At 33.3% G+C, this 25408-nt stretch overlaps 1 protein-coding gene across 1 annotated transcript in view; it reads left to right on the top strand.

The window, feature by feature from the left end:
• The first annotated feature begins 1111 nt into the window (after positions 1-1111).
• The window catches only part of LOC133173239 (survival motor neuron protein-like), a 33547-nt gene continuing 9250 nt past the window's right edge, over positions 1112-25408 (top strand). Inside the window, exons 1-5 of the mRNA XM_061308218.1 lie at positions 1112-1170; positions 15208-15288; positions 15856-15963; positions 18663-18863; positions 22420-22584. Coding sequence (XP_061164202.1) covers positions 1132-1170; positions 15208-15288; positions 15856-15963; positions 18663-18863; positions 22420-22584 — 594 coding nt within the window. The 5' untranslated portion in view covers positions 1112-1131. The remainder of the gene's footprint in view (positions 1171-15207; positions 15289-15855; positions 15964-18662; positions 18864-22419; positions 22585-25408) is intronic.

Here is a 25408-nt window from a genome sequence, read left to right as displayed (position 1 = left end):
CCTATTCGAATAAGTGATATCACTCATTCAAATTGAATAAGTGATATCACTCATTCAAATCGAATAGGTGATATCACCTACTCGAATAGGTGATATCACTTATTCAAATAGGTGATATAGCCTTTTCAAATCGGTGATATCACCTACTGGAAATGAATAGGTGATATCACCTATTCGAATAAGTGATGTCACCTATTCATTTCCAATATTATAGGTGATATCACCTATTTAATTTTGAATGAGTGATATCACCAATTCGAATAGGTGATATCACCTATTTGCATTTCTTACAACATTAAATGATGAATGCTCCCTTCCTCAAGACTACCTAGAGATTTCTATTGGCCCCAAGCAAATTCGGGCTGCCTAGTTAGTTCGAGACATTTTAAATACCTTATGCTATTGATCCCTGTAAAGTTACATAAATTTTATAAATTTTTACTTGCAGTATTAGTTTTGCTATATTTATTGATAGTTTCTCTCTCTGTTATTAGTATTCATTTTCAAACAGGGACGTAGCATCGTTTTTGAAAGTGGGCGGGGGGATTAATGACTATGTTGTAGCGTATTAATAAAATTTGGTACTGAAAGAATCCCCCCCCCCACGCAAGGTATCCAGTCAACTCGTACCCGAACCGACTCGTACCCAAAGCCAGAGTCAACTCGTACCCAAAGCTCAAAAGTCAAAAATTAAGGGCCGACCGGTCTTCAATAGTAAAAAGTAATGTGTGGAGAAAAGGGGGGCAGCCCCCCCCCCCCTCCATGCCACGTGCTCGAATCTTTTGTCTCTAAGAACCCCAGAAGTTATTAAACGAAAGTGAATGGTGATATCACCTATTTGATTTAATCATTTAAATAGGTAATATCACCTACATGTATCACCTCATCGAATAAGTGATGTCACCTATTTAGAATGAATAGGTGATATCACCTATTTGAATAGGTGATATCAACGATTCGAATAAGTGATATCACCTATTCAAAATGAGTTGGCAGTTGCCCCCCTTCATTTTGAGTCCTTTTGGATCCTTTTGGTTTCGTTTTGGGTTATTTTGGGTAAATCGACGCACCGGATTTTTTTTCAACCAATGAAATGATTTGTTGTGTGTGGGATTTGGTATTGGATCAAAGATGGCTTCTACCGGCACTGTGCTTTTTCATCGAGGGCGAGTAAGTTAAGTTTTATAATCTTTCTTTGAAAAAAACCATCTAAATATATCGATGATACGACAGTTAGTGTGGGCTAGTTAGAATAATCTAACTGTGTCTCGGGACAAACCCTCACCACAGTTAGAATGCGTCCTATACCGTCAATTCTCATTATATCGCGGGTTCCATTGTATCGCCGTATATTCCAAAAATTAAGATATATAGCTCATATCCTTTTTGTTGATGGACTATCTGTCTGTCGTCTGAATGTTGACTTTTGTGATGATTGAAAAGCATGGAACATCCGTTTGAATTATTTTTACGTAAATAAAACGTAATTTTACAGATTTCAATTCCCGTTTTTATAGACCATTGAATTTATATCCTAGTAAAACCAATAATAAAGTTCATATTTTGAAAGTCTTAAGTTTGTATTATTGTTTAGTTTTCATGTAGATTTACATCGTAAATTTGAAAATAAATATTGTTCTTCGTGACAGTGCCAAGCTTCCATGATTTTCAGTACCGCGATACAATGAGACTCTCCACTTTAGGAGGTAAATAAGACTTCCTGTTTTAAAAATAGACCACAAATTAAACGAAGTAAGCTTGGGAAATAATTAGCCTTGATAAAGTTAGGCCATTGTTAGGTTTATGAAAAGCATTTGATGAAAAGTTAAAGTAAGAATTTGGAATAACTTTTTTACACAAAAAAATTAGTACCGCGATATAATGAGATACCAGTATACCTGTTATGTAGCAAATCAGAGCGGATCTGCTCCAAAATGATTTAGAAAAATATCAAAGGAGTTGCACTGAAAATAATACTACCAAATTAATCATAACAAACCTTTTTTGAGATTGTATATGCCTTTTAACCTAAGAAATAATCCATATAAAGACGAAAATTCAACTAATTTTCTCAACATATTTTCTCGCTTCAAATTTATATGCCATGTTGACATTCAGAACTCTCTGGATTGATCATAGTAAATGCACTGAGTTTGAGTTATCGCCTATGTTCATTTTGCTACATTGCCAATACACGGAACGAATTCCGGGTCCGTAGGACAATATCATTTTAACGATAGAACATTCTATCTTAGTATGGGTGGGCTATGTAGTAAGAAAAATCAAAGCGGGTATCGGGACAGTCAGGGTAATTAAGGTCTTTCCTCTTTTATGGAAGACTTTCTCTTGTTATTCTTAGGTTTCTTTTTCTCTTTTAATATGTTAGACAGTGCGACCGTTAGTGAGGGTGGAGCCATTAAGAGAACAATTCTACATTTTATTGTTTAAAAATAAATTATTAATCATTAGTGTTAAAATCAAATTATAAGGCCAAAGTTTTTTTTTTCGTTTGGTTTACGATTCCGCCGACACTAGTTTTCACAAATCATGAAAATAAAAATAATGTCTTTTTCCGACATATATTTCCGGATTTTTCTCAGCTGAACTGGTGGGTTTAAATTTTAGAATGCATCTTAGTCAAATAAGCGCTTATAAATATATGAGACCTTTACAAACATTTAGGTGACCGTAAATAAACACATGTGCAAACCAAAAATGGCGGCTCTGTCATGTAACAAGGTAATTCCTCACTGAAAGCAATGACACACACTTAAAGAACTTTTTCTGCATGGAAAAGTGAATAAAATCTTGGATAAATGATCCCTTTCTCCAATTGCAATGTCTCAATTGGCTAAATTCATACCGTAATATTGGAGAGTGTATGCCCAACCCTGATCGACCTAGCAGACACGGATACACCTATAGATAATAAGAATTTATCAGTGCCTTCTCAGGGGCCGAAGTTCGGCCCATTCCCGATTGAAAATGAGTTCAGTTTTTTCCCAATTTGGCAGTATTTTTTCTCAATTGGTGAACAATGCTTTTATTTTTAATTATCTTGGAAAAACACTAGGTAAAATTGTCAGATTGTCTGTAATTTTCATATATTTAACTCATTTAGCAAAGCTACAGTCATAACACATGTTTAAAAACACTGTAAAAACATCGCCAACTTTTAATCCGAATTTCCTCTGTTTTTCTAAAAATGATGATATTGTGTAATTATATAGATTTATTAAGTTATTTCCACCTACTCATTTGATCTGCGAGTTAATGGTAAGGACTTAAGGCATTATTTCAGATAGAAAAATATATTTTCAATGCATTAATACATACTAAAAGAGGACTTTTAGAAAATGTGTACTTAGTATAATTTTTTGCAGGAGGTTTATAATCTCCAGAAACAGATACTATAATGATCTAAATTGAAATCTCATACACACATGTACATGATGTACATGTACTTCCCTAAGTTGTATAAATGCTTTATACTAATTGAAGTCCATTTTACTTTTATTAGTCTATTATTCAAAATTGATTTTGTACGAATAAGATGGTCCATATTTAATTGTCATTTGGTTGCCCAAATTAGAGTTCGTGCTGAAATGTTAAATGAATTACCCCTGAGTACATGATTTAAGCAACATTTTAAAAAATTTTTGCAATTTCATCAAATAGCCGATAATTTTTTCCCAATTCCCCAAAAATGGTGTTTCCCAAAATAGGCTGATAAATCCATGGATAATAGTTAGGCCAATTTAGTGTTGAGAGATACATGTACATCTTAGTTGAAGTAACGTTGACTGGTATTTCACTGGATAAATTCAAATGTGTATAAAACATTTGTTAGTTTATAGAAGTAAATTCAATATACAAATCTTTGCAAATTTCATACTCAATTGAGATTAAAGCCCTTTGAATTACTAATAAATAATGAGCATTGCCTACTGTGCAAGTACATAACAAACATTTAAAGAAGGACTTGATTGAGAAATTATTAGGCTTTTTTGCCGCAGGTTGAACATTAAATTTGATAGCTGCATGATCAAATTATTATAACCTTTATTTCAACGTCAATTACTTTTAATATTGTGAAACACTTAAATTGTATTTTTCTTCAATCTAAATTTAACTTGAATTTGGATCCTTATATTTTAGTTTGTGGGGATACCAAGGTTTATAACACATCACATATCACTGAAGAGCACAAAATGTTGAACATCATGAACCAAGCACTGATTGACAAACAAAAATCAGAACTATATGTAAATGAAAATGACATTCAGTCTGAAGTTAGAAATAAATTAAAATTAAATAAAAAGAGTTATGTGATCTAGACAATAAAACTTAAAAGTACTATTGACGTGTATTATTTTTATTAAAATAAACATTGACGTTATTTTAAAATGAAATTGTTGAATCCTAAATTATTTTTATTTTTATTTTTTGACCACCCAATGCATTTTTTTTAGACAGAAAATCGTAAACCAATAAAAATAAAAACTTTGGCCTAATCAGTGTCAGAAAATTAGGGTGTCCAAAGTTAATTCTACGTTTAACATCACCTACAAAATTCAAAACCTACGAGGGAGGGAGGAAAAAAATAAACAAATAAACATTTTAAACAAATGTTAATATATTCAAATTAACCTATTCACTACATAAAAAGAACACTGTTGAGTAATAAGCATGATAAGAATACAAGTTTGATATCTAAGGCAAAGTCAGTTTTGCATTTCACAAGTAAACAGCTTTTCTTAAGTACACATATTGGCTTGCATCCTTTTTGAGCACACGAAGTAGACTCGATGTGCAGAAGAGTGCAACTCTAAGGTCTAGTAGTATGTCCATTGGATTTATATCACCACATACATGGTACACTGTAGGAAAATGCTTCTTGTGGAAATAGTTGACCAGTATCTACATGCAATTAAAATCATGATGACAATATTTATTACATTCTTTCATTGAAATGTCTTAAAGTTGAACATACATGTATGCTATGTTTCTCTGTTATTTACGTTGTATAAGTCTAGCATTTGGTTTTGAAAGGGAAAGTACAATACATGTATTTGGTGTACCATGGCTGTTAGATTAGTTTACTCGACATCCACACATACAAGACATGGTCATTGGAATATCTCCCCCACTCTCATTCCTTCTACATGAGAGGGCTCCGCCCTCTATTATTATTATTTTTTACTGATTTTGTGCAGATGATTTCTCGAAAATGGCTTGATGGATTTCCGTCAAACTTTCAGGAATTATGTAACATCATAGGAGTTTGCAATTTTATCAATGAAGTCAATAGAAATTACTTGATTGACCAAGCCATGAGCATAGCTAACAGGAATGCAACATGGTTTGGAGAAAAAAAAAAATTAAAAAGATTAGAAAATACACTTTAGATTATTTCCTGTTGCTTTACATTATACCAACTTACCAAAATGCAAGTTGTTGGACATGACAAATTTCTTTTTACTTTCTCAATACAAATGTATTTCAAATTGCGCACACATGCAACATCACCCTTTGTTTTTGAACAACTCGACATGGTTTCTCGTCCTAAAAAAATGATCTTATATTAAGTATTATGATTTATTCCACTTACTTATAAAAGAAAATATGTACAATAATCGACAATCATTTATCTTATTTCTTTATATTTAAGTCAATCAAATAATTATCTGTCAGGTTCACATTTGATGTTACTTCACGCAATGGCTTCTCGGTAAAACAAATGTTAATGCGAAATCGAAGAAAGTGGGTATTGACAGCATTCGAGAAGGGTTAGAAGGTAAATTTAAGTAGAGAAATGTTGTTTGATATGATTGCTGAAGAGTTGTGTTGATTTAGCTTTGGGTAAAAGTGAAATGGTCGATTTCTCCAAAAATGTGTTGCACTCCTGTTCGCTATGCTAATGCTTAGCTCATGGCTTGGTCAATTGAGTGATTTCTATTAATTTTATTGATAAAATTGCAAACTCCTGTGGTAACATCACTTGAACCTTATGCGTTTTTTCTGTTTTGATGACATCACTTCCAGTCCAAAGATATTGTTAATTTAATGATTTTTAAAGGGTAAGCTTGCAAATTTGCATATTTTTGCAGTTTTCGACAGGAAATTGGGTGATTTAGGTAACCATACGCGTCCAACCACTTATTTTGTTGATCGACGTCACTTCCGGTCAAACTGGAAGTTGTCACAAAAGACTTATTTTTGCAGGTTTCGACACAATATTGAATAATTGGATCATTGAAGACATCCGAACTTATTTTTTGTCGATCTATGTCACTTCCGGTCAAACCGGAAGTTGTTGCTTTTTTTTTTTTTTTTTACAAACATCTCCTTGCAATCGAATGATAAAAGTCTCAGAAGATGACTCGCTTCATTATATTTTCAGAACACTGTTCATTACATACTAATTTTCATTTTCTTGGCTGAATTGGATGGAAGACCTGCTTGTTGCTCCAGGAGATTTGCTCTAGTTACTGTCATATTATTTTCTCTGTTATTTACGATAAAATTGACTGTAAAACTTTAGGGGTAATGATTGAACTGAAAAAGTCTGGGTTTATAAAGTATAAACAACCCTATTAATTAGGGCCCCACTCTGCGTGCGCCCTATAGTGATCAGTCTGTCCGTCCGTCCATCCGTCCGTCTGTCCGTCCGATATCTCTTGTTCGGAGCATATCTTTTCTCTCCTTGGCCCAATCTGGCTCATACTTCACCCACAGAGTGTCTTTGGGTAAAGGGTGTGCAGTGACCGTGAAGCATGTTTCTACTTCTAAGGTCAAGGTCATAGCAGAATTATATGAAAAATCCTTGTCCGGAGCATATCTTCTCTCCTCTCTGTCCAATGTGGCTCATACTTCACTCACAGAGTGCCACTGGTCAATGGATGTGCAGTGACCTTGAACGAAATTTCTAGGTCAAGGGTCAAGGTCAAAAATAGCCTCTCTGTTTAAAATCTTTGTTTGGTACATAATTTCTTTCTCTTAAGTCCAGTCAGCCTCAAACTTTACCAATTGACTTGGGGTAAGAAACATTGTGATTTTCCTTCCATATTTTGATAGAGGATATGCAACAATTTTCATAGAGGATATGCAACATTCGTGATTTTTGTGATGCTTTTTGATAGAGGGTATGGAGCACTCTTGATTTTCGTGCTTTTTTTTTTTTATAACAAGGATGACATAGAAGCCCTTTAGACTCAAACAACACATCCCTTAATAGTACACAAATGTTCCTCTTCAAAATAAACCCTTTTCAGCTACCTTACATTTTCATGTTCGTTGCTGAAAGCGGGGCCCTTTGAGATGGCCACCATCTCAATGATATCTAGTCTCTACTACAGACCCTGAAACATGCTACTACCCCACACGCTCGCTGCACGAATGGTACACGCTCGCTACACGGTTTGCACGAAACGCTGCACTATTTACACGAAACGCTACACGGTTTGCACGAAACGCTACACTGTTTACACAAAATGCTTTGCACGAAAGGCTGCACGGTTTACACGAAAGCCTGCACAAAACGCTTTGTACACGTTTCTCACATGCTTTGTACACGATTCTCGCACGCTTTGGCCTCGATCTGGATTTTCTATTCGGAATCTCTCGGACTTTATTTAAATTATTACGGATTAATCAAAGATTAGTTAAGAATTGCAATCATTCTGATTAAGTTAAGATTAAACCTCGCTACACCAGTACTATTAACAGATAAAATACTCAATGTTCAGTTGTAATTAATTAATAGTTGTCATTGAGTATGTGACCCGCCCGGTGAAATACCTATCATCGTCTATGTACAAAACTTTTTCATTAGACTCTAAATTGCGCACTGAAAAAAAATATTTGTAACTCATAATCTTTTACAGCATTTAATGTTTTTACAATTATAGTTTGATATTAAAAAGTCGTTTTTATTACTGACAAATAAACTCAGTTATTGATTTGAAAAAAAAAAATGATTAAATTGCGTATGATTTCTGTAAACGAATTGATTTTCTTTTCCTTTCTTTTTTTAATTATTGATTTATTCATTTTTTAATTTAGTAAATAAATAATTTCATTTGATTAAATTAGGTTCTGCTTATAATTTGCAAAGGTAATAAGTACACTGCATCAAACAAGAACATTGTGCGTGAAAAGGGGGGGGGGTAGATTACAGAGATCTTAATTCTGTACCTGGCTAAATATAACGGGCACTTGTTTCAGTAAGTACACATGTATACCATTGGAAAAAAATTATTATAGAAACAAATTCTCGTTCTAAGAAAAAAGATATCCATATCTCCAGCGGGACCCGATACATGTAACTCATTAGATGCACTTTATTCAGAATGGTAAATATATCGTTTCATTACAGAGTTGAACTTTGATTTATCATAAAATTTTATATGGTAGAGAAGCCGGGGGATAGGTATTGTAATTAGGTCTTCCGTTTTCAACGGAAGACCTATAGTGATTCTACTGTTTCTTATTATTATTATTATTATTATTTTTCATTTTTATTTTTCTGACCTTTTCAAATCGCGATATCTCAAAAACTACTCATTCATTTTCAGCCAAATTTTCAGGAATGATTTGTTATCTCATGCCATTTTGAAATATTGAAAAAGTTTGGAAAAATTTACTTCCGGTCGGGAATTATTACGATTTTTCACTTTTTACACTAAAAATCTAGTCCATGAATGTTCTCAGAAACTGTTAAAGGTAGGAGTCTGAAACTTTCAGGTATGATAGAATTTGGTTTGTAGATGTGTGATGGAAACATTTCGTGTGTCGTCGTAACTTCCGGTCGTCACAGGAAGTGATTTAAAAAGGGTAATTTTTTGAACTTTTTTGTTTTTCAATATTTTTTTATGATGTTGATAGGCTTAATAAAGAGTTTTACAAGAATGCTAAATATGTAGTTTGTTTAAAAATTGATTAACCCATACTCTGAATATTTATCATTTTTCAATTTTAAGAGACGGTGTTTGATAGTGTAATGGTTAGCATGTTGAATTTTCTAGTGGGCGATCTGGATTCAATCCAAAGAATTTCTGAATTTTTTCTCACTTTTTGGGGCTCAAATATAAGATTTTATCTTAAGGGGGGGGGGGGGGGGGGGGCTATGTCTTTAGACGTCAGAGCAGCGGTGTTTGACGGCACAATATCAGCGTGTCTTTTTACTCCCTCATAAAGAGTTTGCAGTTTAATTTTGCACTAATTAATGTGCATAGATGCAATTGTGATATGACAAAATGAGGAAAACATGTTGGTGCAAATGTATATGTAGCTAGATACCTATGCAATTGTATCATAAATTGGAGAGTTGCGGAATTGTATTTTGAAAGTAGAATTTGTTACTTTCTCATGTTGATTGAATAACATATATAGCAATTTCAAATGAGAGAAAAATAAACTTCAATGATATTTTTCTTTGATTTTAGTAGGGCAATATTCCTTTATAGATGCAAGTTACAGAACATAATAGGTATCAGATTCCTTGAGCGTCATATGGCGAGACGTGTTTTGTTGCGAAACATTCCAGTCTTTTCATTAATGTGTTACTAATTGGAATAATCCACTTTGGGGGTAAAGAGGAATATAAAATGTGTAAGAAAACTTAGTGCTGCCTTTATGTTACTTGCCCGTATACGATATGTAATATGTACAGTGTGATAACTATACATTCTTAGACTCGAAAATCAGGCTACAGCAACATATTTTTAAAAATTTCATTGAAGCTATCACGTACTCTTATTCAATTGAAGACACATTCCAAAGAAAAGGCGCGAAGATTTACTCGTGACGTTTGGCGCGAAATAATGTATCTTGACCCGCCTTTCACAAATGGTCTGATGCAGTAGTGTAGAAGTACAGAAAAAGATTACACGGACATGTCTGAATTTGGAATTGCATAGAATAGAAAGTTGAATGCATAAAGAATAAAGGAAGTAAACACAATAGTTTTTTTTTTAGTTTTTATCAGTAACAGATTATTTTCTCTGCTATCAGTTATTGTTAAAACTCAAGTAACAAATCCGATGTAAATCTACTAGTACTTGCACAAAATTTAGCTGGCAAGTTTTCATCCTATAATTCCACACTATAAGAAATAAAGATTAACCTGCCTGACACTCGTTACTTCAGGGAATGAGTGCAAGGTAAACATCAATGATGGCTGGTACATTGCGCTAGTGTAGTGGTATCAATATTAAAGAACAAGGTCCACTTAGGGCCTTTTTTGGCCCTGTGAATTTCAGAAAAACTGAAACTTCTTTGACAATGCATTAAATATCATTTAGACCTTTGATGACTGCGTATCTATCAAAATGACGTAATTTTCTGGCTAGCCAATGCATTATGACGTCATGAAATGCGACATTTTCCTCATATCGTGAAAAATTCTACAAAACAAACCAATTTTTAAAGCTAATTTTTCGATATTTAATATAGAGCGTAACCTCTGATCTTAAATATGCAACTATAAAATGATAGAACTTTTTCTGAGGATTACAAAACCTGTTTTATTATTTAGATCAGAGGATGCAATCATATTATTTCTCTTCTTTCTTTTTTAAGCTAAAACTTGCATCACTTGATTGCATCTCTTTCGCTGTTTTGAAATATGTTAGATTCCACCGGAAATAAAACGTCAACTTCCGGTCTATTGCTCGGCAACAGTAAACGATTGAGGTCTGAAACTTTCAGGACTGATAGTCAGTGATCAGTTTATTTGAATCGTGACAAAATCTTGTATCGCCGTTACTTCCGGTCGTGACAGAAAGTAATGCAAATAAGGGAATGGTTAATGGTTAGCACGTTGGATTTTCAGGCTGACGACGAGGGTTAAATCTCCAGAGTGTCTGAATTTCTTTTATCACTTTTTCAGTTTGAGTTTTCTTTTTTTCAGAATCGGACGGAAGACCTCTCATTGCTCGCAATGAGTTTCTAGTTCTTTAGTTCTCTTTTGAGGCATTGTGTTTATCAAATAAAAACAATATACCCACCACCTTGTAAAATCATTGATTTCCAACCCCGTCTAGCCAAAAAAAAATGTAATCAATAGTCGCGGCTCTTAACAGTACATTAACAATACATTCAATATACATTAAATTTTATACATGTCCAATGACCAAAAACTAAAAAATTATGCTCTAGAACTGCGTGATTAATAAAACAAATAATACATAATTATTCAGGATTTATTTCTTTATATGTTTTTTATTCACAAATACACTGGCAAATTAATTCACTGTTTACAGACAAACGGTTAAATTTAAGAAATAAAATCCACGGGTATTTATTTGTACCCATTAAATACTAATAAAACAATTTAATTCATGAATTATTGTCGGTTGTCATCTTCGCCATGATTGACAAGAGCTAATACATGTAGCAGAACACGTTTTCAGTTCCCGGCACGTGGATCCCGTGATCAGTGTTGTAAATGACCTTAATCACAGTCGTAAGAAGTGTTAGAAGTGTAAAGAAGATTTCAATATAATTTTAAGGGGTGCATCAGGCATTTTTAAAAGAAAATTATTTATTAAAATGTGTTAACAAAAACTCAAAGTTTGTGTTTTCATTTGACCCCCCCCCCCCCCCTCCCCCCCGGAAATATTTAACCCTATATTTGCCAATGCATGAATTATGATTCCTTTATATGACAATTATTAATCAACCAATTTTATGCATAAAAAGACTATATATGACTCATCGTTTCAAAATTATTTGTATCACAATCTTGTAATATAAGAAAATTTTGTTCGTTTATAAAGAACAAAAATTGTGTTCCCCGGCCTAGAATTCCCATACTCCACATTTATAGCAACGCACTAAATTTTGTGTTTTATTTTTCACGCCTGCCTTATCTATCTATTATTTTGTATTAATCACCCACATGTTCTTGTAATCTCTATATACCATAATTGTAAAATGATGAAGAGATTCTAATAAATGAATGAAAAGGACAAGACCGGATTCCTGATGAATTTTCTTTAAAAAAAATATTCTGTATTGCTCCCTTTAAAAAATGTATTGAATCAAATACCTTAACATTGCAGGGATTTATCAGCTTATTTTGGGAAACGCCATTTTAAGGGAATTGGGAAAAAATTATCGACTTTATGATGAAATTGGGAAAAATAAAAACCTTGCTAACATTATGTATTCAGGTGTAATTCATTTAACATTTTAGCATGAACTCTAATTTGAGCATGCAACCAAACAGACAATTAAATATCCAACTTCATCATACAAGATCAATTATGATAATGAATAATAGACTAATAACCTAAATTTGATTTCAATGGGTATAAAGTATTTTTACAACTTAGGGTAGTACATGTGTGTATGAGATTCCAATTTAGGTGATTAGAATCTGTTTCCGGAGATTAATCAGATTATAAACCTCCTGCAAAAAATTATACTACATGTAAGTACACATTTTCTCAAAGTCCCAATTGCATTGAAAATATATTTTTCCATCTGAAATATATGCCTACAGTTCTTACCATTCACTCGTAGATCAATTGACTCGGTGTAAATAGCTTAATAAATCTATATTATTACACAATATCATCATTTTCAGAAAAACGGAGGAAATTCGGATTAAAAGTCGGCGATGTTTGCTTACAATGTTTTTCAACATGTTATGACTGTAGCTTTGCTAAATGAGATAAATAGAGGAAAATTACAGACAATCTGACAATTTTACTGAGTTTTTCCCAAGATAATTAAATACAAAAGCATTGTTCACCAATTGGGAAAAAATACTGCCAAATTGGGAAAAATTGAAGTCATTTTCAATTGGGAATGGGGCCGAATTTCGGCCCCTGAGAAGGTACTGATAAATCCCTGCATTGATGTACATTAATTAATTACTTTTAACATATTTTCTTTCCATCATTATGTAAATAAAATAGAAAGAAAATCAAACCAATATGAAATACATTACCGAGTAATTTTATTTTGTTGTTTCCGTACATGTATTTTTTTTTCCCTTAAAATATCACCGGTATGATATATCAGAGTTACAAACAACACAGAATGACATGTTAATTCATCAATAGCCATATTTAAAATAAAATGACTTCCAAATGAATCTTTCTCACACGATTCTTGCACGAAAGTCGCACGTTTCTCACACAGTTCTTACACGAAAGTCGCACATTTCTCACACGCTTCTCGCATGCTCGCTACACGGTTTGCACGAAACGCTTTAGAGCTTACATGAAACGCTGCAAGGTTTACACGAAACGCTACACGGTTTGCATGAAACGCTGCATGGTTTACACGAAACACTACACGGTTTGCACGAAACGAAAAGTGCACGAAAGTCACACGCTTTTTGGGGTAGCAGCATGTTTCAGGGTCTGTATTATTGCAGTGCTTTGTCGGTTATTCCAGGTTATTCCACTGTTATTTCACCAAAAACCTGTTATTTCACCATTTTGTGTCACCCTTTAACTTAGAATGTTATATCATTAAAATGATATTGTTCTATGGACCTGGTTTAACAATAAAATGTTTTCCATGTGTTGGCAATGTAGCAAAATAAATTGGGGCAGATAATTCTAATGTACATGTTTACTAAGAATAATCCAGCGAGTTCCAAATGACAATATGGCAAGAAAAAAAGGTGAGAAAATGAGTCCATATTTCCTCTTTGTATAGATTTTTTAAGGGTAAAAGGCATGTACAAGCCTGAAGCTCAAAAAGGTTTGTTATGATTAATTTGGCAGTTATTTTCAGTGCAATTCATTTATTCTTCAAAATTGTTTCATAGCGGATCTGCTCCAATTTGCTACATTGCAACTATATGGGACATATTTTAACTGTGGTGAGGACTTGTCAGTTAGATTATTCAACTAAATCTAACTACTGTATGTGTACTTTAAAAAGCGGGCTTCATATTTTTAGTGGCTTTTGTGCACACAATGATGCACTAATTCATGATTTCCATTAATAAATGAATACAACAGCGAGCTTTGTCAATTCATGCTCCTGTGTCCAACTATCCAGTCTCTCTGTGTGGCCTACTAAATCTTTGACGCTTTATATCTGAAAAGAGAAATATTTTGATAAGCAATATTGAACAAAGGATGTTCAGAATAATGTTATAAACAATATGCACCCTTTTAATTTTTGTAAAACGGCCCCAATCAGGACTTGATTGGCTGGCCTCTTAATGTTTCTCATTTAAATATCTCGGAAAAAAGAAGGAATTTCTGAATAGTTGTTGTAAAGAAAGTGTTCAGAATTATTAGAGCTTTCATCTAATTTCAAGAAAAAAAGGACTGATTCCTTAAGCAAAGGACCCAAAAGAGCTGAATATCTTTAATCTACAATTCCGTAACAATTTACATGATTTATGTTGTATGAACAAAAAGTGTAACAATTTAAATTTTTATGATTATAAATGTCTCAATATCAATGTCAAAATCATATCTCATCTGAACAAAAATTGGAAGGAAGACCTACTCGTTGCTCACATTGAGATCTCATTAGTTATGTCACCCCGAACGAAGACGTGGAGACATGGAGACATATTGCTATTGTACGCACAATAACTTTGGCGTTAGAATGAAACTTTACAGACTGAAATAAAATTCACCACCCTAGTTTTGCAGGTATATATAAAATTTTCAAAGTTTGTCGCTTGAGACATGGAAAGAACAAATAACTTAAGAAATGTTGCTGTCACATAACCATTGTATGCTATCAGAAGTTTCTTTTTAAAAATCACTTTTCCACTCCCTCCCCAATATATTTTTGTAGGATGTACGTATTTGCAGTTTCTTGATACGATTCAGAAAGATTGGATTAAAAGTTACTGAGAAAGATGAAATTTTAAAAATACCACTTTTTGTCAGTTTCCATGGCAACAGTAGCCATTTTGAAAATTTTGAATAAGGATTGCACAATTCTTTAGTTGGTGATCATTATGACAGTGAAGTTTCATCAAGATTGACCAAGCCATCGTCGAGAAATTGTGCAGACAGCATTATTGGTCGAAAAACAGCAATATAGCTCCCAGATTTCGTTCTGGGTGACATAATTATAAGAAACAGAGTAAAAACATGTTCCCAAACTTCATTTGGGGAACACAACTAGTTACGTTTTGTTTAGTATAGAAAGTTACAATTTTTTATATATGCACACAATGTATTAATCTGATTTTTCCATTTTTAAATCTATTATCAGCCTGGGAGTGACAGTGAAAATGACTTATGGGATGATACAGCATTAATTAAAGCATATGACAATGCTATCAGCATAGTTAAGGTAAGACTGATTAGTGTTTTAACAGAACTTTAAAGGAGGTGGGCATTTTTGCCCCCTGCTTTTACTAGAATGAGGAATATATTAATTTGGGTCTGTTTGTCTATCCATGTATCTGTCTGACCATCATTCTGTCTGTATTGAAACTTTCTTTAGGTCACCTTAGTCACTCACCCCTTTTGATTTTGAGACCAAAAGGTCAAATATCAAGGGTACAAATTTATATATATTATGAAATGGTACACTTCACGTTCTGGATAATATCTCAGAAACTACTTAAAATCTTTTGTAATGAAATTTCATGTGATTCTCTAAGTCAAAGGTCAAGATCACAAATTCATAATTGATAAAAAGTTACTATAGGATAATGTAAGAATTTCAAATTGCTATGAAAGTAATTTTATGTATACATACATACATATGCCCATCATGATCGTAGAAAGATATACCGGGTAAACTTTACTCTTGAACACTGCTGTTAATATTTTTTCAAGGTATTTTTCAGTGCCCTCTCTTTGCATAATGTTCCTGTTCTCATCTTGTGTTGTCTTAATGTCACTTTGAATATAGGCTCATATAAACAATGAACAAGGTTTGACAGATGAGGAAAAACCAGTCATAACAGATAAGAAACGCAGAGGTGGCAAAAGAAAGAAGAGACATAGAAAAAAAAAGCAGGTAATAAAAAATTCTCCAACATGTAATATGTTTTTTTGTTTTTTTTAGAAAGTGCTTAATTAGCCTAAATTTTTAAAATTTATTGTTATTTTAATTTTTTTATGGCAATGTAATTTGAAAATACTTTGAAGATAAAGACTTCAGATTTAAATTATTAATGTTCATTAGTGATAATAATTCAGTCTGTTGAATGATAGATCTAAAGAAAATGGGGAGGGTAATTTTTCAACAGAAGGAGCAGTGTAATTTGTAAACATGCTGTTAGATGTTTGTTACAATTTTAAAAGCATCAACTTCTGTCATAAAAGAATATATAAATACTGCATGTAGTAACATTGAAAAATTTTCATCCCAAGAAAACCATTTATCAAGTGAGGTGCAACTGGGGTTATCATAATGGTTTTTGAGGGGTGAAAATTTCAATATTACTCTCAATTACATGCAGTATCTATTATATCATACTAAATGTTTTATATGAATACTAATAATGGTGAACTATGCATGCATAGATTTCACGCAGTCAACATTTAAAGTTCACCTGAGCTGAAAGCTCAAGTGAGCTTTTCTGATCACATTTTGTCCAGCATCTGTCCATTCATCTGTCTTTCTAGCTGTCCATCCATCTGTCAGTCTGTAAACTTTGAACATTTTCAACTTCTTTCAAGAACCATTGGGTCAATTTCAACCAAACTTGCCACAAAGCAAGCCTAAGTGAACACACCTCTTTGAAAAATTATTGAAAATTTAATGACATCTTTCAAATTTCTTCTGCTCAAGAACCACTGGACCAGAAAAGGTGTCATGATAGCTTCATTACATACTGAAGATTCATGTTAATTTTATTCATATATATATATTATATATATACATGTATATATTGGGAATGGCAATTTGTAATTCGTTAACCGGTTACTCGGTCGGAACGATGCTAATCGGTTAGAAAATTCGTAATCGATTAGTCGGGAAAAAAATAATACTTGAACAAACTTTCCTGAAATTTTAATTAAAAAATACAAATAAAAATATCTTATATTTTAGCATTTTCACCTTTCTATTTAAGCCGATTAGGAGATAATCAAGGCTCTCCAGATGAACATTGTGGGGTGTAATTAGTCAGTTTTTGATATGTTAATTGCTGTTTAAACAATGTACAACAATCCCCTACATGCATCTGCCCCATATTTCTGTAATGATTTTAATTAAATGATCGTTGAGTACTGTGATTATAGTGTGTACTTACCTTTTCTATCCTTTGCAGTCACCTTAGTATCAAATTATATTATTAAACTAACATTGTAAATTAAGTGATAATTTAGATGTAGTTTTGGTGCTTATAGTGACAATACATAATAATGAACTTGCATGACAACTGATGAAATTTCATGCAACTGATACACTAGGTGTGTCTCATGCCTGATTTCTTATTTATTTATTTTTTGCCTATTAAACAATTTTTAAATTGAAATAATGTAGAATATACTGTATACAGTTTATCTGATAAAATAAAAACATATTATTACTACATCTTACATTCATATAGTCTTGTTAATGTTTATTTCTGCTGAGCTTTGAATGATGAGAATTTGTTTTTTGATACAATTAACTGATTAATCGGTTGGAATGTCTTACGGTTAACCGATTTGCAATTCTGAATTCTGTAATCAACTGCCATCCCTAATATATATATATATATATATATATATATATATATATATATATATATATATATATATATATATATATATATATATATATATATATATATATATATAGTGAAGTGTAGATTCAACTTTGTTCAAATCATAGCCCATGAAAGGAGGGATGGGGCTGTGATCAAAGTTTTACATAGGAATGTATAGGGAGAAAAATCTATTAATGAAGAACAGCAGGGCCATAATGATTCAGGTGAGCATTGTGGCCCATGGGTGTCTAGTTTTTGGAATTTCCCTATCAATAAGTAATAAGTAATGTTGACTGTTGCTTTGTTCTATCACTCTTAATTCACTCAAGATTTCATCATTTTGAGGGTAAGAGTGTTTTTATGAAATGTGTCTCGACATATCAAATTCAACTAAATTACAAGAAAGTATAGTAATGAAAGATTTTGACTAAACAATGACATGATAATTGCATTTCAAAGTATAGTTTTAAGATTTAAATGTATGTTTACCTAGATTAGTGCACTCAAGATTTAGCACAACCTTTGTTATGACCACTAATTACTTGAACTTTGAGCAGAGCTTTAGCCTTGAATTGTACTGGTATTTGTTTAAACCATGCTGTAGCATTTTCTTGAACTGGCAGACAAGAAGCAATGAAGAGGGTGCTAAAATATGATTATTGATAAACTAAGTATATTAACAGTAATGGGTAGGAGAGAGAAGTTAACATTTAACACACACACACACACACACACACACACACACACACACACCTATATATATATATATATCTTTCATTGATGAAGTGGAAGCCTGGAGATCAGTGCAGGGCTAAAATATGATTATTGCTAAACTAAGTATATTAACAGTAATGGCTAGGAGAGAGATTAGTTAACATTTAACACAGACACATACACCCTCACACACACACCCTCACACCCACCCACCCACCCACCCACCCACACACACACATATATATATATATATATATATATATATATATATATATATATATATATATATCTTTCATTGATGAAGTGGAAGCCTGGAGATCAGTGCAGGGCTATTTTTTCTGAGGATGGATTAGTTTATGATGCAGAGATACTCTCAGTGGATCAGTCGACTAGGACCTGTATTGTTAGATATAGAGGTTATGGAAATGAAGAGGAACAGATTCTAGACAACTTGAGATCTGCCCCAGGTAGAAGATCACAGCAACAGAAACTGTCTGCTGGGGAGGTGTGAAAATTTTTTCTAATTTCATTTTTTGCTTAATAATTGAATGATAAAAGAAAACAATACCATTAATTCAGTGAAAAATATTTTGGAAAAAAATAAAGTTACTGCAGTAATTGCTATTTTACAAAAGATTTGCAACTCAAATTATGTTCGAGATTTCTGTGCTTTGTTGTTCCCCACTTTCATGGAAAGTGTGGTGGGTTACAATTGGGGATCAAAGTTTTACATAGGAATATATAGGAAATAAATCTTTAAAAATCTTCTTCTCAGGAACAACAAAGCCTTGTTTAGTCATATTGATGTGGAAGCATCCTCAGGTAGTAAAGTTTCAAGTTTGTTCAAGTCATGACCCCCGGGGGTAGGGTGGGGTCACAATGGGGGATCAAAGTTTTACTTAGAAATATATAGGGAAAAAAGCTTTAAAAATCTTCTTCTCAAGAACAGCAAAGCCTTGTTTAGTTATATGGATGTGGAAGCAATCTCAAGTAGTGTGGATTCAAGTTTGTTCAAATGAGGACCCCCAGGGGAAGGATGGGGCTACAATAGGGGACCAAATTTTTACAAAGGAATATACAGGAAAAAAATCTTTAAAAATCTTTTTCTCAAGAATGGGGGATCTAAGTTTTACTTAGGAATATATAGGAAGAAATCTCAAGAACAGAAAAGCCATGTTTAGTCATATTGATGTGGAAGCATCTTCAGGTAGTGCAGATTCAAGTTTGTTCAAATGTGGACCCCTTGGGGGAAGGGTTGGGCCACAATTGGGGATCAAAGTTTTACATTGAAATATATAGGAAAAATCCTCTTTTTCAAAAGAACAGAATTGCCATGTTTAGTCATATTGATTTGGAAGCATCCTACACAACTGGCTCAGACATTTCAACCACTGTTTACAACATTGTTTGGGGTGTTCATTGTGATCACCGTGCCGCTGCACATGCATTGACCCTCCGGTGAATACAGCTTCAAATCCAGTGAATATTATACAATTCATTACCCCATTTGAGGCCAACATGGTGAATGTGGCCTGGGTCAGGTCAGATCAGCGAGTTGACGAGGAAATATAGTTCCTTACTTAGTACTTCTTGTATGGAATTCATCATGGGTTTTTAAATTGATATTTTTAAATTGGAATTATAGAATCCAAATTCATTGTACAAACTAAAATATGATGCTGCAGAGTTCCAGACAAGAATCTGCTCAAACACTCAAGATCGAACCTCCTTCAGGGTTTTCAATAAGAATTAAAATAGCAGGGGACATTAAAATAGTAGAAAGGGGTTTGGGTTTTCTCCCCTAACATGGGGTTGAGGGGGAATATCAGAATAACAGGGAAATTATAGGCAGGGGAAATTTCCAAGTTCCTGGGTCCTAGAGACAACCCTATTCTTAATAAATGTCCTTTCCTTTTTAATAAGAATTTATGCTTCATTAATTTTTATGCCCCCCTTTAAAGAAGGAAGGGCATATTGCTTTGCTGCTGTCTGTCAGTAGGTCGGTCTGTCTGTCTGTCCACCAACAGTTTCCATTCATTTTCTTCACAGAGGTTGCACATACTGAAATAAAATTTGGTATACAGATTTATCATAGGAATATCTAGACAAAGTTCTGTTTTGGATACGAACAACCAATTTTTGACAGAGTTATGCCCCTTGGACTTAGAAAAATTCCAATTTTTTGCTGTTTCCGTTCATTTTCTTCGCAAAGGTTGCACATACTGAAATGAAATTTGGTATACAGGTTATCATAAAAATATCTAGGTCAAGTTCTGTTTTGGATACGAACAACCAATTTTTGACAGAGTTATGCCCCTTGGACTAAAAAAATTCCAAATATTTTTTTTGGGGGGGGGGGGGCATTAGTGTTTCACAAACATCTCTTGTTTTAAATTTCAGACTGGTACTGAATTTATTATATAAAAATACACATATGAGAAAACAATGGGGCCAGAAGCTCACCTGAACATTTTATGCTTAGTTTGATACATGTGTATTTATGTGAATCATAGAATACCTATTGTGGATTTTTAATAGTTATACCCAGATTAGAAGAATACATTTATGACAGCATCTAATTAAACATTATGGCTGGTTGGGTATAGTTTTTGTTGAAGAATTTAAACATATAAACAAACGTTTGTAATGAATTGTGAACCATTGCTTTCTTATAGAATTGTAAAACTATCCAAAATTGAAATTGAGAAGTGTACGTCTGACAACTGACTTGAGAAAATAGATACAGTTTAACTTCATCATCTCAAATACCTTTATCTTGAATACTAGGGATATGTCAAAGTTAGTTTGCAGTTCTAACTACTAATTTTATGTTTTTATGTACTTATTGTTTTTGTTGATCTTCTTCTTTTTCATCCAAATTTTGTCTGTCGCTAATTAAATACCCTTTGACATTAAGACTTCAGACTTGGAACATAGATGGATGACACTGAGAAAAAGTGCATTTTACCAAAGTGTTTGACCTTGACCTATTTATCTTTTACATCAAAATAGAGTCCAGGCCATAACTTGAGATCCCTTTGATGTTAGGGCTTCAAATTTGTAACATAGAAAGAAGACATTGATACAAGATGCACTGCATCAGAATTTTGACCTTGACCTCTTTCTTTCTTCAAAGTCAAATAGAGAAAAAACATAATTTGACCATAACTTAAGAACCCTTTGATATTAAGACTTCAAACTTGGATCATGAAGAGGTGGCATAGAGGAGGGGTGCATGCCATCAAAATGTTTGACCTTGATCCAATTATTATAAGGTCAAAGTCAATCTTTTACATCAAAATACAGTCCAGACCATAGCTTGAGTACCCTTTGATATTAGGATGTCAAACTTGTAACATAGAAAGAAGACATTGATACAATATGCAAAATTTTTATCTTGACCCCTTTCTTCCTTCAAGGTCAAATAGAAAGAAAAAACTTGATTAGACCATAACTTGAGAACCCTTTTACATTAAGACTTCAAACTTGGAACATGGAGAGGTGGTATAGAGGAAGGGTGAATGTCATCATTTTTTTCCCCTTAACTTATTAATAAAGTCAAGGTCAATTTTTTTACATGAAAAAATAGTCCAGGTCGTAACTTGAGAACATTTTGACATTAGGATTTCAAATTTTGAACAAGGAAAGAGAACATTAAGACTAAATGCATTGCATCAAAATATTTGACCTTGACTGCTTTCTTCATTGAAGTCAAATGAAACAAAACACGACCGGACCATAACTTAAGATCCTTTTGACATGAAGACTTGAAATTTTGTACACAGATCAAGAAATTTGAGCTGAGATGCACTGCATTATTATTTTTGACCCTGATCGTATTATTGCACTCGTTAATGTTGGTAAAGAAGAGGAGACATATTTTTTTTTGGTAAAAAAAAAAAACAAAAAAACAATACCCACTAGTTCTTTATGTTTTTTACACTGGTTATCTTGAATCATCGGATATCTCAAAGTTTAATCTGGGCCCTGTGAAGTTTGAAATAATGAGGTTTGACTGTACTTGATTAAAGTGACCATAGCTCTTACACACTATGTTGCAGGCTGGAAGCTTAGCAGATAGCATGGACTGGTGTGGACAGAGATCAGATGCTTCCAGCAAAGATCCCAACATTACACATGGTAGCAAACATCATCATCACAAATCAGCTCAGAGTGGAGGATCTCCATGGCCTGGTGTACCCCCAGTGCCAACTTTTCCTGTCCATGTAAGTATATGTACATTAAAATGAGGAGTCGATGTTTGAAATTTGTAACTGTTTTAGGAGATAGATAATAACATCAAGTTGAAGAGTTCCTTTTTAGCTCACCCGAGCTGAACGCTCAATTGAGCTTTTCTGATCACATTTTGTACATCTGTCTGTCTGTCACATTTTCAACCTCTTCTCAAGAACCACTGGGCCATTTTCAAGCAAACTTGCCACAAATCATTTTTGGGTGAAGGGAATTTAATTTTTTTTTTCAAATGAAGCATACTACCCTCTTTCAAGAGGAGATAATTAAGAATTGGTGAAAATTCTCCATCTGACCATCCATCTAGTAGATTTTTCACATTTCCAACCTTTTCTCAAGAACCACTAGACCATTATCAATGAAACTTGTCACAAAGCATTCATGGGTGAAGGAAAATTTACTATATTTAAATGAAGGGCAACACCCTCTTTCAAGGAGAGATAGTTAAAAATTAGTGAAAGTTTAAAGTCATCTTAAAAAAATTTCTTCTCAAGAACCACTGGGGAAGAAAAGATGAATCTTCAAAGAAAGATTTATTACATAGTGTAGATTCAAATGTGTTTAAATCATGACCCCTGGGGTAGAATGGGGCCAGTGGGCATTCAAAGTTCCACATGTTAAATGTGAAGATAAAGAACAGTGATCAATCTCATAAATCCAGTAAACAAAATGAATCATGAAAAGGCAAAAACAGAGACCCTGGAAAAAGCAGATGTGGGATAAGGTGCCTAGGAGGAGTAACCATCCCCTGTTGACTGGTCTCACCCATTGTGAGCCCTATGTATTGATTAGGAATGCAGAGTAATCCATAGTCAAATTTCATATAAAAGCAATGACTTATTAATTGATATCAAAATTTCAGAAAAAATGCCACCCAGCAATAGAGGTTGTATTAACAAACAAGGTCATTTTAACAACCATAGAATTTGTGAAAAGCTGACTTTAAATTGGTTTGTTGAAATCCTTGTATAAACATCAACTTATTGCTGGACAAGCCTCTATTAATTTGTAGACTATTGAGAGAAGTTATTCCCCTTTGCTGTTCACTTATGATAATTAATCACTGTAGGTGATGTATTTGGAAGGTCAGTTGAATAACAGAATTATACAACAATTTTGATAATATATATATTACATTTTCAACAGTGAAATACTGCAATTTATTTATTGAATATAAGTGATATTCTCTCACAGTGTGAAAGGATATCAAAGTGATATTCTCTCACAGTGTGAAAGGATATCAAAGTAAGTAAAAAATAATTTCTGGTCTGTGATAAGGTAGAGATAGTAACTAAACCATCTTGATAGAGACTAAAACTGCCAATTTCTTCCCAAGTATGTTGCTAAAATCCATGTACAACATTTTCAATCACAAAACTGCTAAGCTATGACGTCTCAACTGCTCAACTGATGTTACAGCCTATGACACTGTGTTAAGAAAAGACAGAGGAAAAGGGAAAATCAAAGAAAATGTAATAAACAGAAAATTCAATGTTTTGTAGTTGGATAGGGAATTAATTTCATGAGTGCTTTGCACTCATGAAAATATAACAAAAAATCTGTCCCATTCTTGAAATAAATTCCCTAGGTCAAAATAAAATTATTGTTTGTTTGCCTCATTGAAATGACCCCTCCTGGAAAAATTTTATTGACCAAAAATAAGAAGATTTTTTTATGCATTCAATTCTTGGCCTGTTACCACATGTGCCACCCAATCACGTACAGACCCTAAAACATGCTACTACACCTCAGAAACGAACCGTACCGTTCTGTGCAAGAAGCATATTGTACCGTGCACAAAGCGAACCGTACCGTACAAAAAATGAACCGTACCATGCAAGAAGCTTACCATACCGTGCACAAAGCGAACCGTACCATACAAAAAACGAACCGTACCATGCAAGAAGCGTACCGTACCATGCACAAAGCGTACCGTACCATACACAAAACGAACCATTCCGTGCAAGAATCGTACCATACCATGCGTAAAGCGAACCGTACCGTTCATGAATAATTTTTGAAATAATTATGCAAGCCACGCCCTGAAAGCATTCCGAATCTTGCAATGACCAAATACAGTAAGTAATTTTCTTTTATTTCTTTCGACGCAGCACCCGATAAAGAAGGACGGAAAATAACCCCCGAGATTCAAAATATTATTATTAAGTACCATGCATCTGGACTTACATCTGTTAATATTTATAAGGAAACTACTTAAAACTAGTTACGACTTCAAAGCAACTCGACAGAGTGAGAGGCGATTCTTTATTCTCTATGCATGATCAGGTTGTGCTTGACTAACTTTTTTTTTTCATATTAAATGCAACATCGTAATATTTTCGTGTACCATATATAATAAATAAAAGTGAACTAAATACTTAATCGTTTATTTCTAAAGCTTTTATCTACCCTATTCTTGTCTCTATGAACATTCTCGGAACCCAAGACATTGAAAAATATATATTAGTATTCTGTGCTATTTTCCGATATCAAGCCCTTAAAATCATTTTTTATTCATGTAAGTAATAGTTTTAGGGAGAAATGATTACAGATTTAGCAACAACAACAACAACAACAAATTCAAAAAAAAAATTATGAACTAAATTGTCAATTTGAAAGCGGACATGTTAAAATGTAAACGCCTCTTAATCACTAGAAAAAAAAACAAATAAAAGCGATGTATATATAAATAATGTGTGTTGGTTTACACTCTTCTAACCAACTGAAGATGTTATCACCAAAAACTGTCAAAAAGTTCGATCACCACATTTTCGCATGGAATTTTCAGTTTAATACACG

The sequence above is a fragment of the Saccostrea echinata genome, unplaced genomic scaffold, assembly GCF_033153115.1.
Source record: "Saccostrea echinata isolate AGI-Se365-2 ecotype Australia unplaced genomic scaffold, CSIRO_AGI_Sech_v1 ptg000002l, whole genome shotgun sequence".
Lineage (NCBI taxonomy): Eukaryota > Metazoa > Mollusca > Bivalvia > Ostreida > Ostreidae > Saccostrea > Saccostrea echinata.
This window is presented reverse-complemented; position numbering and strand designations above follow the sequence as displayed.